The sequence below is a fragment of the Osmia bicornis genome, chromosome 2 (assembly GCF_907164935.1).
Source record: "Osmia bicornis bicornis chromosome 2, iOsmBic2.1, whole genome shotgun sequence".
NCBI classification, from domain to species: Eukaryota; Metazoa; Arthropoda; class Insecta; order Hymenoptera; family Megachilidae; genus Osmia; species Osmia bicornis.
In genome coordinates, this window is record NC_060217.1 from 13,836,760 (window position 1) to 13,855,002 (window position 18,243).

The 18,243-nt window shown below is 30.9% G+C and overlaps 5 protein-coding genes and 1 long non-coding RNA gene across 21 annotated transcripts; 4 read left to right on the top strand and 2 right to left on the bottom strand.

Moving 5' to 3' along the window:
• The first annotated feature begins 1 nt into the window (after position 1).
• LOC114875830 lies at positions 2 to 2,956 on the top strand. Its single transcript, XM_029186568.2, has 4 exons — positions 2 to 1,051; positions 1,137 to 1,256; positions 1,335 to 1,541; positions 1,622 to 2,956. The coding sequence occupies exons 1-4, from the start codon at positions 895 to 897 to the stop codon at positions 2,299 to 2,301; spliced, it is 1,164 nt and encodes a 387-aa protein (XP_029042401.1). The 5' UTR covers positions 2 to 894; the 3' UTR covers positions 2,302 to 2,956.
• Positions 2,521 to 8,114, bottom strand: LOC114875831 (pyrroline-5-carboxylate reductase 2). 7 transcript variants are annotated; one of them, XM_029186572.2, is made up of 8 exons: positions 8,022 to 8,114; positions 7,461 to 7,657; positions 4,977 to 5,114; positions 4,783 to 4,853; positions 3,904 to 4,074; positions 3,572 to 3,784; positions 3,315 to 3,480; positions 2,521 to 3,223 (listed from the first exon to the last, which is right to left on the bottom strand). In XM_029186572.2, the coding sequence occupies exons 2-8, from the start codon at positions 7,534 to 7,536 to the stop codon at positions 3,096 to 3,098; spliced, it is 963 nt and encodes a 320-aa protein (XP_029042405.1). In that variant the 5' UTR covers positions 7,537 to 7,657; positions 8,022 to 8,114; the 3' UTR covers positions 2,521 to 3,095. The 7 variants fall into 7 exon arrangements, with proteins under 7 accessions (XP_029042405.1, XP_029042406.1, XP_029042403.1 ...); XM_029186573.2 differs by having other exon boundaries at positions 7,461 to 7,654; positions 8,022 to 8,111; XM_029186570.2 differs by lacking the exon at positions 8,022 to 8,114 and adding an exon at positions 7,907 to 7,999.
• Positions 3,830 to 7,922, top strand: LOC114875835. 7 transcript variants are annotated; one of them, XR_003789298.2, is made up of 6 exons: positions 4,081 to 4,417; positions 4,706 to 4,866; positions 5,673 to 5,730; positions 5,918 to 5,999; positions 6,091 to 6,912; positions 7,581 to 7,922. It is a non-coding gene; the product is annotated as an uncharacterized LOC114875835 (long non-coding RNA). The 7 variants fall into 7 exon arrangements; XR_003789296.2 differs by having other exon boundaries at positions 5,918 to 6,912; XR_003789294.2 differs by lacking the exon at positions 5,673 to 5,730 and having other exon boundaries at positions 5,918 to 6,300; positions 6,667 to 6,912.
• A 1,486-nt stretch (positions 8,115 to 9,600) lies between the features above and the next one.
• Positions 9,601 to 13,117, top strand: LOC114875815 (transmembrane protein 135-like). 4 transcript variants are annotated; one of them, XM_029186531.2, is made up of 10 exons: positions 9,601 to 9,707; positions 9,917 to 10,571; positions 11,068 to 11,198; positions 11,355 to 11,481; positions 11,631 to 11,785; positions 11,860 to 12,109; positions 12,197 to 12,364; positions 12,437 to 12,577; positions 12,645 to 12,811; positions 12,895 to 13,117. In XM_029186531.2, exons 2-10 carry the CDS (start codon positions 10,428 to 10,430, stop codon positions 13,007 to 13,009), a joined length of 1,398 nt encoding a protein of 465 aa, XP_029042364.1. In that variant the 5' UTR covers positions 9,601 to 9,707; positions 9,917 to 10,427; the 3' UTR covers positions 13,010 to 13,117. The 4 variants fall into 4 exon arrangements, with proteins under 4 accessions (XP_029042364.1, XP_029042365.1, XP_029042366.1 ...); XM_029186532.2 differs by having other exon boundaries at positions 9,606 to 9,703; XM_029186533.2 differs by lacking the exons at positions 9,601 to 9,707; positions 9,917 to 10,571 and adding an exon at positions 10,636 to 10,977.
• A 656-nt stretch (positions 13,118 to 13,773) lies between these two features.
• Positions 13,774 to 16,187, bottom strand: LOC114875784 (protein LAS1). The gene is made up of 6 exons (XM_029186482.2): positions 16,039 to 16,187; positions 15,875 to 15,967; positions 15,475 to 15,808; positions 15,207 to 15,394; positions 14,141 to 15,135; positions 13,774 to 14,072 (listed from the first exon to the last, which is right to left on the bottom strand). The coding sequence occupies exons 1-6, from the start codon at positions 16,089 to 16,091 to the stop codon at positions 13,789 to 13,791; spliced, it is 1,947 nt and encodes a 648-aa protein (XP_029042315.1). The 5' UTR covers positions 16,092 to 16,187; the 3' UTR covers positions 13,774 to 13,788.
• LOC114875785 (haloacid dehalogenase-like hydrolase domain-containing protein 2) lies at positions 16,185 to 17,639 on the top strand. The gene is made up of 4 exons (XM_029186483.2): positions 16,185 to 16,378; positions 16,598 to 16,897; positions 16,998 to 17,208; positions 17,304 to 17,639. The coding sequence occupies exons 1-4, from the start codon at positions 16,284 to 16,286 to the stop codon at positions 17,469 to 17,471; spliced, it is 774 nt and encodes a 257-aa protein (XP_029042316.2). The 5' UTR covers positions 16,185 to 16,283; the 3' UTR covers positions 17,472 to 17,639.
• The last annotated feature ends 604 nt before the right edge of the window (positions 17,640 to 18,243 follow it).

An 18,243-nucleotide genomic window follows, 5' to 3' on the forward strand; every position in this document is an offset into this window, starting at 1 on the left:
TAACATTTATTACAGACGTGCGTCATCTTCGCTCAACATTTTGCACAAACTCCACACACTTTTGTTTACACGTACCGCACATTACACTTTTAACACCGAACGCCACTTGTCGAACGTTTCGGATCAAATTTTCTACTGTCAAATCCGTTCATAATACTATCGCGTGCTGCCACCTATCGGTATTCCGAGAATTTCAAATTTGAACTAACAAACATTCATTTCGAATCTCTGCACTATTTTTTACCATTATACATTTATTGCTTTCTCTTTTAAGAAAACAACAAATAAACGATACATTTTTATGTTTGTAACTAATTTAATGTAAATCATCAGTGCTTTCTGTACCAATTTTTATTGTTTATGAATTAACACAAGAATTCGAAACTGACCGCCATAACATGATTTTAAATTAGTAAAACAGCATGTGATTGGAAGAATTTTTAATACATTGTGTCGCCCCCTTCTGTTTAAATCTACCTATTTTTAATTTTATCTATACATATGTATAACATACGATGCTAAGAAACATATTTAACATTTTTACATTTAATTATATTTTCTGGAAAATAGCACACGTGTAATTTATTAAGATAAAAATTTAAAAATTTTTTGCAATGCGCTTGTATTTTGATGTTGAAAGCTATGAAATGAAATGGGGTATTATTTCGTGACATATGATTTTAAAACAAGGAAATGCAGCCTAACCTGAAATGTAACCAAATAAGTGTAAAACAAAAATGTTGATATATGTTTTGACATATATATATATATATAATTAACAGAAAAGTAATGTGAAAAGAGATAAAATGTACTGCCTCGAATTTAAAGTTAAATGTTTTAAGTAGTTATCTTGATATACAAGATGCAAATAATGCAGTTAAAATAAATAACAAAATGGAGCAAAGTATGATGATAATAAATTCCCATAGTCAGGATGATCAGATGATAAGAAAAGAAACAGAACCTTGGTTCAACGAACAAAATTTAAACATAAATCAAGAACAGCCATTATCATCTGAGACACCTTATTATAAATATCAGAATAATATAGGCAAGTAGGGAAAGGATAAAATATAGCTTCGTGCATTGAGGGTTTAACTGTTTATATACTTTTACTTTCATTGTAATTTCAATAGGTATTCCAGTTGGTATATCGACAAATATTCAATGGTGGAGAGATTCGTCGATCACAAATATAGTAATGCAATCCGAGTATCAACCGGAAATAGCTCGTTCATCAAATTGCTCATTAATGAGTAAGAAACAGTGATGAGGAAACTTTTATCGGTTGTGGTATAGTTTAACATTGTAAATCTATATTTATTCTCTTTCAGATCACTGCATAAGTGCTCAGTTATCAGATCAATTAGAAGAGGTAGAGTTAAACTCAACAAAACCTATGAAATCTAAACAATTGAAAAAATCAAAAACAATGAAGGTATGTAGAGAACCTTTAAAACGTACAAAAAATCCAGAAATGTGGAAAGTAAATGTAAAAAAGAATGCTAGACTAAGAGGTGAAGAATACATTGGAGTTGGAGGTAATTTTTGATTAATTTATTTAGAAGAAATCTGAAAATTCAAAGACACAGACTTACGTGTGAAACTTAATAATTCATAGGAAAAATAGTACCAGCAAAAACCATGGGGCCACCTTGTAAATGTCGCATACGTTGTACCGAAAAAATTGATGAAGTATCTCGAGAAGAGTTGCATAATGTTTTTTGGAAAACATGCAGCTGGGAACAAAGAAAACAGTATGTTGCATTATTAGTCAAGGAATCTCCAAAGCAACGAACTCGGTGTCGCGGAAATGTTAAATCGGAACATCGTAGACAAGTTACTTTCACTTACTCTCTTTTATTAAAAGGAGAGTTTATCACAGTGTGTAAGTGCATGTTCCTAAGTACTTTTTCAGTGTCTGAGAAATTTGTGCGACACGTAATGGAGAAAAAAAGGATATCTCCTGGAGGAATTATAGGGCCAGACCAAAGAGGAAAGCATACACCAAAAACAAAAAAGAGCGAAAGTGTTAAGGATAGAGTGCGCGAACATATTAGATCATTTCCAACGGAAAAATTGATAAATCCAAAAAATCGTATAGAAAAAGGATATCTAGACTCTAGATTAAGTATAGCCGCTATGCATAAACTTTATGTGTTAAAATGTAAAGAAGAAGGCGTTTCTGAAAGTGATATAGTTAAGGAAAGTTATTACAGGGAAATGTTTAAGACGGAATTTAATCTTGGTTTTGAACGAGAAGAATCTAAAGATGGCAAACAGTTACCAGGTATTATTTAAAACCAGACGATTATAACCAGTAAATAATTCCATTATTTTTTTCTTTTTTGTATAATGAAAAATTCTTCATTTTCAATGTTGCCATACATTTCATATAGAAATGTTTACAAATATTTACGTTTAACATTACCAATTTTAATATTAAGTTCAGCATTTAAAATTTTATATAAAACAGTATTCAGTGAATAGTATGAAATAACGTTATTACATAACAATATATTTGACACAATGTGTGCTAATTAAAATCTATTCAAAATAGGAGTACAAAATGACACATAGTTTTTTGTCGATTACAATATGCTAGTGTATATATTATATTTTTTAGTCTATATTATATTGTATTATATTTTCTGTAGTCTTTTTAAAGTTTATAATTATGAAATGTTCTTTGAACGAATTTCCAAATATAATTACACGTTTTATGCTAAAGCATAAATATACAAATGTTAAATACAAAACATATTTACATATATTTTTATATACTGTAACATTCATTATAAAATATGCTATTGTCAAAAAAATAACAGATCTATATTTTTAATTGCTACGCATTGAATGTACAGTAAATCATAGTTTTTTAGTGTTTAGTAATTTAAAAGAATTATGTACAAAATATACAAAGTATTAAAAAAAAAAAAAAAAATTATGGACTATGCATAATAGAAACTTGCAGAATTAAACGTGGACGTGTTATGTTAAAGCGTATTATCTTTACGGTTCAATTTCCTTTTGATAACTTTAACTGACTACAGTACAGCTTTTTTAACCGTTATTGAATTTCAGTTCCATTATCATTAATCCTGTCTTTCTTCTGAAGATGAACTAACTTCTTTACATCGTTTCGTTGCCGCTTCAACTGCTCCGATTACTGCTGATCTCAAACCATGCTGTTCTAAATAATGAATTCCCGTTATGGTAGACCCTGAAAGAGGTAGAAAGAAATAATTGATAAGTAAAAAATGTTAAGAGAGTGACAAATATTTTGGATAATATAAAATTCATTCTCCTCGAACCTGCTGGTGAAGCTACGTCATCTTTCAGTTGTCCTGGATGGGTATTCGTGTCTCGCACCATGGTAGCAGCTCCAAGAACAGTCTGGGCAGCTAATTTATACGCTGTATGCCTCATCAGACCCATTTTTACACCTCCATCGGCTAAAGCTTCTATCATCATGTATACCTGAATAAGAGGATAATTTTTATATTTATCTTTCAATTTAAATATGTCAATGATTTATAAATATACAATAACAAATTGTGTTGAAATTTACATATGCAGGTCCAGAGCCAGCTAAAGCAGTGACAGGATCAATTACATTTTCAGGAACTTCTTCGCAGAAACCAACAGCAGAAAACAGCTTTTCTGCTATTTCAGCCTCTTTATCGCCAACAGATTTTCCACGTGCATATACAGTTGCACCGCAGCCCACAAGGGCTGGGGTGTTTGGCATCACCCTTATCACTGGCGTTCCTTGCGGAAGAGCCTAAGTTAAAATTAAACGTTTCAGTAATAAAACGGCGCCTGACGATAAATCTTGTACACAACGTAAGCCATTCTAATCTCTTAATTACTGCAATTTACTTGTTCAAATTTTACAATCACCTTCTCCAGTGTTGACAGCGGAATACCCATAGCAATAGACAGTAAAAGTTTCCTATAGTTTTTTAAATCTGGAAGAACTTTCGGAACCACTTGTGGTTTTACCGATAAAATTAGAACATCACCGTGATCAACGACTGGTCCATTCGAATGTACCGTGTTTGATCCTATTTCCTGGAATTACAATGAAGGACAATAATAAAAAAAATAATAACATCTATGATAATTACTGTCAAGATATCCAATAAAAAAGCATTGGTAAATGTAAAAATTTGAGGTAAACTAAACTCCAGAGTTGCAATGTTTTCCATAGAGTTATCGTGAAACAAAGATAAGGCACACGATATTGGAAATTTTCCTAGACCCGATAATGACCGAGGAATAACAATTGATGCGAAGTTTATAAGCAATTAATATTACGATTCAAGTTGTACATACGATCTCAAAAGCAAGAACGTTATCGAGCAATCAGTTTAGATTAAGTAATAAAGGATTTAAAGATCGATCAAATATCGGGGTATGTACAATATCTGTAAACCACTGATTGATATTATTATCAATACGATAATGATTCTGAATTAAACTTGCCAAAAGCTGTTTCCAGCTTTTTATGTTAATAGTTATTCAATGAGAAACGAACGATCAAACTTATTATTACTTATTATTTACTAAACTGGTTCACAACTTTCATATTTATTTACCGAACAAACAAAATATATTTATTGTTTTGCTGTTTTTCTTTTTCACAGCAAATGCTGAAACTGATAACGCTAAGATTACTTATTTATCTTTTATCTTTTATCAGGATGCAACAGTGAAAAGTTGTGCCGACATAACAAGAAGAATTATTGACACGTTGGTAAAAGGAGAAATTCGACTCACCTTAAACGCTTCTATGCTACCCATGTCGTTTGGAAGACAGCTGGCCAGCATCATATCACCTTTACTTAATCCTGCAAATTATAAGTAATAATTTCTTTTATTAATTAAGCACGTGGAACGCCCTGTACAGCATAGTTCTCTTGAAACTTAAAATGATAGTATCAATGGCATCGCGGGTACGTGTTTGTTTTTACCTGCTCGAATGAAACCTTTGGCCAGAGCTTGGGCCATTTTTCCACCACCCAGAAATCCAATTTTCAACATCTTCGTGTCAATGTTCAAGGAGATCCTTTTCCTTTTCTCTTCGCCGTCAGCGAGAAGTTGATCGCTCACTATAAAAAAATCAAATTTACATTGATTAATTATTACATTATTATTGATACTTGCAAAAGATGTATGTAGGTATAATGTTACAATATGGTTCGAAAACAACTTTAATCTTACACAGTTTTTACCGTATTTTTTTTTTTTTTTCTCTCTCTCCCTAATGTTTTAGCAACTATGAAACTCGAAGAACTGTTGAGTACGTAACAAGTATAGGAGTAACGATCTTGAGAGAGAAAAGTTTCGAATTTGCGCTGCACAAAGACAGTCGGATACCGTTCGTTCGCGATATTTACAAGTAAATCGGTACTATAATTCTCGTTCATCTCTCTCGACGAAGAAACGATTTCAATAGTTTTTTTTTTTTATGTAATCGTACGCGAGATAAGGTCCTCGCCTATATGTATGTACGTTCATTACGCATTTACCACAAAGAACGCGCGTACTAAACCGTCTCTACAATTTCGCGGTTTCGCCTGTGAATTATTAAACGTTTCTGTCGTTTCAAGAAAGAAATATGAAAAGGTATGATTTATTGTAACGGCAGGAAATGCTTTAAATTACAGGAAACAAAATTGTTTGCGGTATGCTTTTAGGAAACAATTATACAGCCCGTTATGCAGGGTGAGTCAATAATAATTGTTGCCTATGATAACATTTTATTTTATCGACAATGAAAAAAAATCGGTAAAAAATGATCGATTACGCTTAATTCATTTTTGCGGGGAGCGAAGCACGGCGCGCCGTGATGGCCTGATATTTTTAAGCTTAAGTCGAATGATTCTATTTTCTTCTTATTGTGAAATTTAAGGTCATATCAAGATCACACTGTGAGATGAACAGAGGGATAGAAGAGAAACTAGGTCACGTAACAAGCGGAAAATCTGGAAAATGTAATGATTAAAATGAACGATTTACCTGTATGTACACGGTAAAAAACAGATGAATATTCATTCCACTAAACGATAATCTTTGAATGAATAGAAAAGGCGAGAAGCTTTTATCCTTCTTCTTGAAAAGTAAAACTTGCATCGCTCAAAACAATGACGCAATTATCTGTTTTCATAACTGGGAAGAATGAGCTGAACATCAGTAATGGAACTTATACATATGGTATAGTATAGTATAATAGAGTGTTTCAACCATCAAACGATACGACACCTTTGTAAACAAATGATAAAATGATATGAACAGGTAATCCTCAAACTAATTTGACCAGTTTAATAATAGTCTCATTTAACAACGGTAAACTTGCATAACATTGATAAAGGTTTTAAATTGTATACTCTATGGCGCCATATTAATGTTTTCATTCTCAAACCAAGTTGGATGACATTTACTGCTAATTTTATGAATGTGTAAAGCGCATATAACGTGTGTTTGAATTGTCAGCGCGTGTATGTGCGCATGTGCTTTATTCAACAAGTGAAGTAATACTAGATAGTACTCGAATTTCAGCAATAATATAGCATAAAATATGAATTATTTGACTATTATCTATGCAAATGATATTTAGATTTGTAATTTATAAACACGTATTAAGTTTAATTATTTTTTTAGGTCCTTGAAATCAGAAACATCTGTTAACATGTTCGCTGTGAATTGAACCCATGGACATTTGCTGGGTGAATAAAATGATATTAATAATATAAATTAATTAAGTGTGGCTCGGTTTGTACGAACATTGCCAAGATATGCACGATATACAGCCGACACGGATCTGCGACGTCCGCACTAAACGTGCTAATCTCTTTTTTTAAACTATTCTTGTCTTTCATTGACTATGCATAAAGAGGGATCACGTAGGTAAATTATTTAGAGTTATTATTTTTATTAATTTTTTCCTAAATTTTGTTTGAAATCTTGAACATGTAACGAACGAGGTTTCGGAACCAATTTCGTTCGTTCTAGCATACTCCACTATATGTATATGCAAGTATATGTAGAAGGATCTATTATCAACATTTAAAAGCTCATTAAAATCTAAAGGGGACGCTTGATGAATTCTCCTTGTATGTATAAAGTACGTTTAAAAGAATTGCGAAATCAAGGACTAATTCTACTTAACACCTGTTAGTCCTCATCTAACGACGCGATGAAATCGAAGCTTTGCTTTTTTTTGGGCTGGAAAGTATGAAAATGAAAAGAATTAAAATTTTAGAAGTTCAAACGAAAATTTATATTTCGATTCAATTACGAACGAACGTGACAATAATACGGTATAAATAGTATCGCGTGCGAAAACTCATAGGCGATTGATTAAACGAACTGATGTTTGGTGTGTTATCAAGGATCATTTGATGATATCGCGATTCGAATTCAATGGAAACAATATTTGCCTTTCGATTACTCACCATTTCGTGCGTTTAAACGTCGACGAACTCGTCGTCCTAATCGTAATAACTCCATTGTCTTCAATCCTGCAGTCATTTTCCGATTATTTCGTCTTTATTTTTCTTTTTTTTCTTTTACAGATGTCCGAAGTATAATTTGAAACAATGGATGCGAAGGTTTGTTGCGATTTCAATTAACGGTACTCAAGAATAAACTGCTGAAAGTAAAAATAACGTTAATCTAAGGACAACGCATAGCTGGATAATATGAAGTATCATAAGTACATGTAAAGTCAAGTATAAATTCATGCCATCAAAAATGAATAACCCTCGTAGAAACTATTGATAAACGTAACGAATTTTTTAAATCTCTAATAAACAGAAGGTAAATGTGTAAAAATGATTATAAAAATGATACAATTGTTTTATATGTACATATGTAATTATATATAATTCAAAATTTGTACCATTTATCCCAAAATACGTTGATTTAACTTGTTATCCAGTAAAATTCTTGTTCATGTAATATAGATTCATAATCGTCATTGAAATTGATGTTTTGTCTAACAATAAGACACTTACGCGATTTACATGCTTCACAAAATGCTCTTCAATGTTTCTAATATAATTCTAATGCAACGATATATCGCTATATGTATAATTACAGTTGACTCGATTATGCCTCGATGTTTAATACACCTTGCTTCTCTGACTGCCCTTATATACCAACGTGAGTTATCACAAGGTGCTGAAATATGCGACTGACAGTTCCTGTTCATCAGACGCGGAAAACTACCTATTCGGTTGCGGCCAATCACAATCCAAACATAATTGTGTCACCCCTTATCTGATACAGTGTATGTACATACATTCATGTTTCCAAGTCTAACGAATAGGACCTGAAATTTCAGCCAGGTATAGCGTCGTATTTATACTAATGAGGGGACTATTACCCAAATGTTACGCTCACTTATTAATGAAACTCTGCCACCGTGTAGAGCTGGTCGAGTTGAATACGCCTATGTATACCCCATTTTGGAAGTCAGTTACACCTTACATTCTGAACTATAACAAACTTGCACATAAAAACGGTTAGGCTCGCGGTTAAACACATGACTCGTAATCTAGAGATCCACGGTTCAAATCCCTGGTTTCTAACGTATTTTTTTTTTTTAATGACAGTTTCTTTCTTTGTGAGTACCAGTTATTTATTCATTTATTAATAAAACAAGGGATACGAAGATCCAGTGATTTAGTGGTAATCCCCGCGAGGCTCATAAAAAGAATGAAGAAATAAATACTTGCCATGGGAGGCCTTGGTCCATAAAGAGGAGTAGGATAATAAATAATTATGGGGGCATGGGTCGTGGCCCATAAAGAAGGATAAAATAATTAATAACTGAAAGGGGTGACCTTGGCCTATAAAGAGGGATAAAATTATATAAATAACTGGAAAAATTGAAATAAAAGGGGTCCTCGGCCGAGGCCCAGAAGAGGGATACAATCATAAATGTTATTCCCCTTCGATGAGCTTATTTAATAAGCAATGAAATTAAATAAACTCCGGAAAGAAATTAGAGGATAAATATTATACTGGTTGTGCCCTCCACGTACGGGCCTGATTTCATCGTGGGGTATCACGGACCCCGGAGCACTGATGGCGCTCTGTGCATACCGACCTGACATCATCTTGGGGTATCGGGGACCCCGAAGCACCAGTGACACTGCATACCGACGTTATGATACCGGGGCGTCAGGGACCCCGAAGCTAAATAATGTGTGACCCATAGACTTTCTTTAAACTATTACATCGGATGCGGGATGAGTCACTATATAATACAGGGAAGTTTCACCCATTAAATTAGTGTTCTTTATATATTAATTAATGAAACTGTGGCTATTGCGGAAAAATTGCGCGGATTGAATCAGTAATTGTTGACGCCGATAAAATACGCGACAATTATACCGACGATGGGTAATACCGACGGTGGGCAATGCCGACGGTAGGTAATATCGACGATGGGTAATACCGACAGCAGGTAATACTGACGTATCTCTTTTTACGAAATTTTTTTATGGATTATATCTTTTTTTAAATAATACGTATTAACGTCCAAATGATGGTTAATGCTATGACCAATCGGCTACCTTTGAGATCAACTTTCATCAGAGAAGTTCAGTATGCTTTCACATCAAGTAGGTTCACGATAACGGTACATACATCAGAAGTGCAATTAGAAAGTTGCATAAAGTATAAACATCTAGTAAGTAAGTACATTATATACAAATAGAAAATATACATTTAAATTATAATTTTTTAATAGTCGCTAAGATACAAATTTTATTATGTATCAGAATAAATCTTGCCAATTTATAACATTTCTAATACAATATGTTAAATTATTGCAGCACGAATTATTATAATAACAATACATATGTGTATTTAAATTTTATCATTAAAATTTTAAATGTTTCAGAACTGCAATAGCCTATTTCAAGGAAATATTTCCATATGTGACAAATCGTGCGACATTCAGCAGTGATTTTTAAATACTTCAGTCAGTATTCGGTCAGCGTCAGTCAGTGATGAGCGGTCGACGAGTCCGCATGGTTAATTTCTTTGTATCGTAGGGTTTGTGTTTGTGTTCATACAATATCACACAAGTGCATATGATCTTAAGAAGTCGAAATTCAAAACCAGAAGCATTTTTATATCTAATCGTCTAGTATATCTGTAACCAGTAGATAGTCCTTTATAATCGGGGTTGGTTAATCAGTCGATTTTTGTGTTTGTGTTGCGCAATTACAAATTAACGTATATCAGTTAGGAAAATGATATTAACAAAATGTTCCGCTATATCTGTATATAATAAACAGTGACACAAGTGTCATTTTAAAATAATTTTTTTTATGCAACATTCATCGAACAGTTGATCGTTACGTGATCAGTCAGTGGACTCGTTCAGAGAAATTGTCATTTCTTAAAGAATGCCTTCTCAATTAAGTAAATTTGCTGATATATCCTGTAAGGAATTTTCACATCCTTGGACAGGCTCGTGCGTTAATGCAACAGCCGGGCTTGGATTGCATACCTTGCAGGAATGCCTTAGGATATATTCCACAGTTTATATAGTACGTATACCAATACAGATTATTTCGAATTCCATTTTTCTTTTTCGTATCGTATTCTTGATAACGATTCAATGTAATTGATGCTCACAAGTGTACATACATATAATTTATTACGATGAAAATGCATATTGTAGTCGTTAATAGACTTCCCTGTTATTTATTTCAATGGTTCGAGATTTATGCAACAATATTTAAGTACCCAATATCATATTTCTTTCGTACATGATTTATGATTGGTCAAATATCGTTTTGTAATAATAGAAAGTAATAATAAGCAAAATTACATTGTAAGCGTTGACAGTTCTATGTATGGATATGTATGTACGTATATACGTACACACACACACGTATCGGTGGATTGGTATTATCAGCTGATCTGATGATATTGAAAATATTATTCTCTTCTGTAATTCGAACATAACAAATTAATATTCGTGTGAGAAATTAGCATTTATTCCTGTTTTTATATTTTTCCTTTTTTTTTAATCTTTTTTAGGTTGCACTATTAATGAGAGGGAAAAAACCATCCAAAGAAGACATTAAAAAGACAATATTGGGTATTTTACAATCAATAGCATTTCTCTCGTGGAGTGGTTTTTCATATTCTATGTTTATTTGTTCTCTAAGGTTTGTAAAGATTTTATTTTTACTTAAATGAAATTATATTCTTTGTTGAGTAGTCGTTATATTCTTATAAAATCGTTAAACAAATAGCAATTATAATTATCCTTGATTCTTTTCACCATAATCAGTTATATTTACTTGAAAAATTATGTATTTCAGGCGAGTGCTTGGAAAGTTTAATGTTTTGACTGTATCATTTCTTCCATCCTTTTTATCTAGTTTGTCAGCTATTTTGATTGAAAGGCCTTCTCGACGTACCTTACTGTGTTTATATGTATCTAATGTTGTGAGTGAATTAGTTTTAGCATTAAATTCTTGTTTTCATCATTGTATCTTTATGAAAAACTATGTAACAAATATATTAATAATAATAATAACTATAATGAATGCTATTTCTTCTTTTGTCATCTAATCAATTTTAATGTTGTTTATCAGGCAACAGAAACATTATTTAAAATGGGAATCGCAAGGGGATATTATTCTCCCATCCCAAAGGGTGGAACATATATTTTTGCAACAAGCATAGCATTGTTACTTTATTTCTTTCGTTCTAAAACAAATAAACAGGATTCTATATATAGAATACTTAGGTATTTGTAACTTTTTTTTATGACTTACCTATAAAATTAGCAGTAGTTTTAAATTGGTCAACATTTTTTATTAGAATTCTTATTGGACCATACGAAGGAACTGAGTACCTTAAAAAAAGTAGCTCACATTCTGAAACACAATCTTGTTCTGGTAGTCAAAGTTCAACAAAAATGCATGACATAAGTAGAAGGCCGGATAAAAAAAATTTTAATATATTCATGAAATCACTTGAAGTGTATAAAAAACTGATTGAACAACTAAAACTTAGAAGTAAACATGTATCTTGTCCGCATCCTTATAGTTGTGCTCATTACATATTAAAGGTATGTATATGAATTAATAAATGTTAAGCAAAAAAATTATGCATATATTTAAATGCACAAACCAATTTATGTTATTTTTATTTACAGGGTGGCATGGAAGTTTTTAGTTATGCTCTCAGTGCTCAATTAGTAATTAACTTGGTTTTTCAAATCAAAAAATCATTTATAAAACCACAATTGTTAAAATCAATTATTTTTAAAAGAGACAATTTAAACTTGGCTGTGTTTTTAGGAGGTTTTACTGGACTTTATAGGGTACTGTTGTGTTCTTCCTTATAATGTACTATGTTCTTATGCGTTATTATAATAATTTTTAATATATTTTAGCTAATGTCCTGTTTATTAAGGAGATTTTTCCAAAAAGACTCTTGTTATTTTGCGATTCCTGCTGGACTGATAAGTGGTATAACATTTATGGCTTACAGTAGCAATACAATAGCTTTATACTTTATGTGGAAAGCATTGCAGGTACCTTACAAATAATTTTAATTTCTTACTTCAATATATCAAATATTAACATACTATTTTTCTTCAGCTATTGTGGAATGATCTTGCAGAAAAAAAGATAGTACCTGAAGTAAAATGGTTTGCAATTTTTTTATACTGCTTTAGTACAGCAGTACTTTTTCATGTAGCAATACTTGAACCACAGCATTTACGATCGTCTTATTGGAAGTTTTTATACAACATATCTGGAGGAAGGTAATAAAGATTGCAAATCTATTGACCGTTTATGATTAGATGTATTCATCACAGTTTAATAAAACTGTTTTACGTACTTATAGAATTGCTGTTATGTCACGAATACCGTTAGATCAATTTGGTCTTGAATCATCCAGACATCTTGCCGAAGTGCTTAAAAAAACTAAAACCAGTGATAAAAAAATTTTTTCTTTTTAATTTAATAGTGGAAATGAGAACAAAGATATAATGGATTTTGTTTTAATAAATGTTTTGTTATATGTATACTTATACATTGGAAAAAGTAACCAAAGAAATGAGCAATAACCTTCGCAATTTTTCTGATATTAATTTTACAGCATTTGTATATATATATAGAATGTTCCATTTTAATCTTTTCGTGTCATTGTTTTGGAATATAATAGTTGTAAGCAAACACTAAAATCCAAGACAATGCTGTGGGAAAATTAGAACTAGGCGTTCTGTTATAAAAATCAACTCATTACATACCAAATATTTATTTTGTAATGAAGATGGGTTAGGGTGGTCAGATTTTATATCTTGTGATAAAGAAAATTTTTTATTCTTCCATACATGTACATTATGAATATACATATATTGCATGAATTAATTTATAATTTTTTGTACATGTATACAAAACGTTATAAACTTATTTAAAGTAAGCGTTTTATGGGATATCAATACATAAAGTACCTATATTATGTTGTTGACAGTTGTTACAAAGTGTACAAACAGTTTTTCCGTTTTATAAATAAGATTACATCTAATGTTAACTGAATTATTGAAAAATTTATATTTATCGATACAAATTTTATAATAAATAATTAAAAAAATCTTTATGCTAATAAATTTTACAATTATCTAATTTATTTAGTAAATTACAAAAATATATTGTTTAATTATTTTCTATTTTTATACTTCTCACGAACATACCGATTATAAATAAAACACTTAAAGCATAATAAAACTGTAACACATTATTTTTGCTTTTTTACAGCCTCCAATGCTCTATTCACTATAATATCTGCATTCCGCCGTTCATGTTTCCGTTTCATACGCTTCTTTTTCCTCAAAACATTATCCCAGTTAATTTGGCTTTGCATCTCTAAGTCCTTCCGATCAATAATTCCTGGGACAATTTCAGATTCTAAAATTGAGACGTTATGCTTTTGTGATGCAGTCTTCAATGGATTTAAAACTTCCAAGGTATCACGTTGCCAAGGAAGTAAGCCAATTGGACACTCAGTCCAATTACAATTTGCTAAAAGCAGTTTTATATTATTTTTACTAATAATTCACATTGATTAATGAACGAGATAAATAACTTACTAATTGCAAATTTCCAGTAAGAATTTCGAATCTTTTTGTCAACTAGGAAATTAATTATTTTATTTTCAGTTTTATTTTCTTCGTTATTTTCGTTTAATTTATGTCCGTCACCCTGAACATCTTCGATAGTGAAGGTCTTTTCATATTCCTTTATGCATTTATTATCAGTTGGTTTTCCTACAGTATAAATATTGACTAAATTTAGTAATAATTGTTTATTTTCTTTATCTATCTTTGGGCTTACTAATTCCAACATCGGTGAGATGAATTTAGCAGAAAACTGATTTGCATTTAAAATAAGTTTTGAAATAAAATTTATGTCAGTTAAACAAGATGGTACAACATCTGATAAATTAAACCACAGAGTATCTTTTAAATGTGGATAAGTACGATCCGTTTCTTCTTTGACTTTAAGCTCAAAAACAGTTGGTGATAATCTTTTCTGCATCTTTTTTTCTAATTGATATTCTAGAGTTCGAGATATGCAATGAGCATAATCCAATTTTAGAAAACAATAAGATAGAGAACTTATCCATAAAGCAGCTAGTAATCTTTTAGATTTATCTATCTCCTCATTATTTGTTAATTTCAGTAGTCCTAAAATTAATTCTTCCATCATTTCCTTTTCGTATAATAAAAAAATGATGTCTTTCCAAAATTTAATCATATCTAATGGCAAAATATTATCCTCTAATTCATTTCTAGTATTTTTTCTTTGAGTAAAAATTAACAAAGTATCTTGACTTGGTAAGAAAGCTTCTGTATTAAACAGTGCATTGCAAACTATATCCTTTTTATGAGGAATAGATTTTCTATTAAGATATCTAGATATTTCTGATAAAAGAACAGTTCTTGCAGTTTCTAAGGTGTACTTTTTATCCTTTTTTATGTCATCATTAACTGCATCTATATAGTTATCTTTATCATTTTCAGTGTCTTCGTTACTTTGTTCTGACAAGGAAATGGCATATGAACGTAAATCTTGTAGTGTTTCCCTATTAATAAAATTGATTAATGAATATAAACTAATTACTATTACATTGAAATAGTTCAAAATTGTACATACTTTAATTGAAGATCTGGAATATTAGATACTAAATGGTATCCAGCATGAATATATAAATTAACAGCAGTCCAAAGTTCAATTAAATCGTCAAAATCCTGAATCTCTTCAGTTTCTTGAGCTTCTCTCATAGACTCATCATTGTTGAGACACATCTGCATTCTTTTAATTTCACTTGCCCAATATTCTTCCTTTAAATATATAATATTTAAGCATATATTTGTGGCAAAATGCTATTATTATGTATATATAAATAAATAAACAAACATACATGTATCCAAGCTAACAATATATTTGTAGCTATTCTTAATACACCAATGGATGGTAATTCGTATCCATGAGCAGTATCATGCCTTAAGTTAACTATCCATTCTGGAATATTGAGCTGTTTTGCAATCTGAAACAAGGATGTTTGCTTCGTATGTCCTATGTTAGATATATGATTTAAAAGTCTCATTATTACAGTTGAATACATCAAACACAAATCATTTTCATAACTAATTGGTAACTCTCCATTGTTAATCTTGGGAGTCCATTCACGATCTCTAAGACAGATTTGCATAATTGAAAGAGTACAGTCCACCCCTACTGGTAACTTTGATATCCTAAAATACTCAAGATTAGTATTTATTATTTCAGAATATTTTCTTGAATATAAATATTTTAATTACCTTGCTTTCCATGTAAGTAACATTTCATACCCCTTGATTTGTTCATTTACATCATTAGAGTAAACTTGTTTGTACACCTCGTGCCATTCCGTACTACAGAACAAAGACAGCTTTTAATTACAAATATCAAAGTATAAAGAACCATTCATAACTTTAATATTTACAGCGAAAACCATGGTACTTGTTTTACGCCTTCCTGTTTCACAGAGAGCGCCATCCTTAATGTACTCAACCACGTGCAATTGCAAACTTTACGTTTTAATCATTAGCCCGTACGGTTTGGTATCATGTATACATAATGTACTGTATATATGTATATATATGCATGTGCACACTTGTGTGCGACACGTGAATTATAACTCGGAGCTGCGCGAGTAACCGTGGATTCAATTACCAAATCTTATAAAATATGGCGAAACAAATAAGAATGGTACTAATAGATCTCAGTGGAACATTGCATATTGATAATACTGCAATTTCAGGTGCCGTGGAAGCTTTAAACAGGTGCTTTTCTTTACTCATCTTATGAAAATATTTCACAATTATTACAGAATGTCATGGCGCATCCTACATCACGACAGTTTAATTTATTGGCGCGTAGATATAAATTTCCCAGTTTATTCTGATATAAAAGAATTATTTTTATAATAAATATAGATTTAAAAAATATATAGTATATGGTGTAAGGAAAGATATAAAATAATTTTATTAATATAATAACAGGCTTCGAAGTGCTAATATACCACTCAGATTCGTTACTAATACAACGAAAGAGTCCGGTAATTTTTTACACAAACGTTTGATGGGACTTGGTTTTGATATTAAAAGGGAGGAGATCTTTAGTTCTTTGGCTGCAGCAAGGAAATTAATCGTTTCTCGAAAATTAAATCCGATGTTATTGATTGATTGCGCTGCAAACGAAGATTTTGAAAATTTGGTGAAAAATGATGACAAAGTAAATGCTGTAGTAGTTGGACTGGCACCGGATAAATTTCATTACGAAGAACTGAACAAAGCATTCAGGTATGTATGTATGTACATCTTATTTACTTTAGATATAATAGAATTTTATATACAAATTTTTTATAACAATATTTACTAATTGATTTATCTATTATTTTAGATTATTATTAGATGGTGCATCACTTATAGCGATTCATAAAGGACGGTATTATAAAAGAGCGGATGGTTTAAGCTTAGGACCGGGTGCATTTATCGCCGGCTTAGAATATTCTGCCAATGTTAAAGCTGAAATTGTCGGCAAACCAACTGCAGAATTTTTTAAAGCTGCTTTGGAAAATGTACCGTCCGAAGAAGCAGTTATGATTGGCGATGTAATATTTTTTATACGTATATGTATACATGCTATTTATTAGTAAGTACCATTCATCTTTGTTTCCGATTATTTAACAATTTCATTCGAAATTAGGATGTCAAAGATGATATAGCTGGTGCTCAGGCTATTGGTATTAGAGGTCTTTTGGTACAAACGGGGAAATACCAAGAAGGAGATGAAAATACAATTACACCACCACCTACAAAAGTGTGCAGCTCTTTTGTAGAAGCTGTAGAATATATTCTTAAAAAAGAAGTTTAAATATCACGTACGACGTTATGTTATTAACAGTAATATTATATACATATACATTTATATAAATTATTCCGTATTAAATTAGATATTTTATTTAAATATTAATAATTCTGTAATGGTGTACATAATCTGGAGTAATTTTACAATATAAAGTAAACAGTAATTACAAAGAAATCGACATTGTACCTTTCATTTGTGATATGAAACGTTACATATCAAATTATTTTTTTCTGTCCTAATAGCAATAAAGTATATGACCTATTTTTTTTTCTCAAAAAAAACGGATGAAAATCGATCATTTTGTAAAGATTACACGAATATCGTCTCATTGTGTAATAAAATGTAGAAAATTTGTAGAAAATCTTCTTTATTATGTTACTATGTATAAATAAATTATACTTATAAATTACAACAAAATAATTCTTAGTTCAACCTTTCGTTTTTGATCATAGAAATTTCTATTTGCGAGACGATATTACCTTTTTTTTTTTCTTTCGATTTTTATGTCATACTAAAACCACAAGAAAATAATTATTGTGATTTTAAATTTCTGCTAATATACATGATCTTAATCAATAAATATTAAAACTATTGTACTTAGTAAATTAGTAGTAAAAACCAGTTTACAGAAAAAAGTTCTTAGTCAGTTAAAAGAAATGGGTGCACTACAAGAACTTTTTTAAATATAAAATTTGGCACCATTTCACATTATCCATGTGAGAATTAACAAACTTTTTTTTTATTTTGAAAATGTTCACATTGTCCCTTACTAAAAACA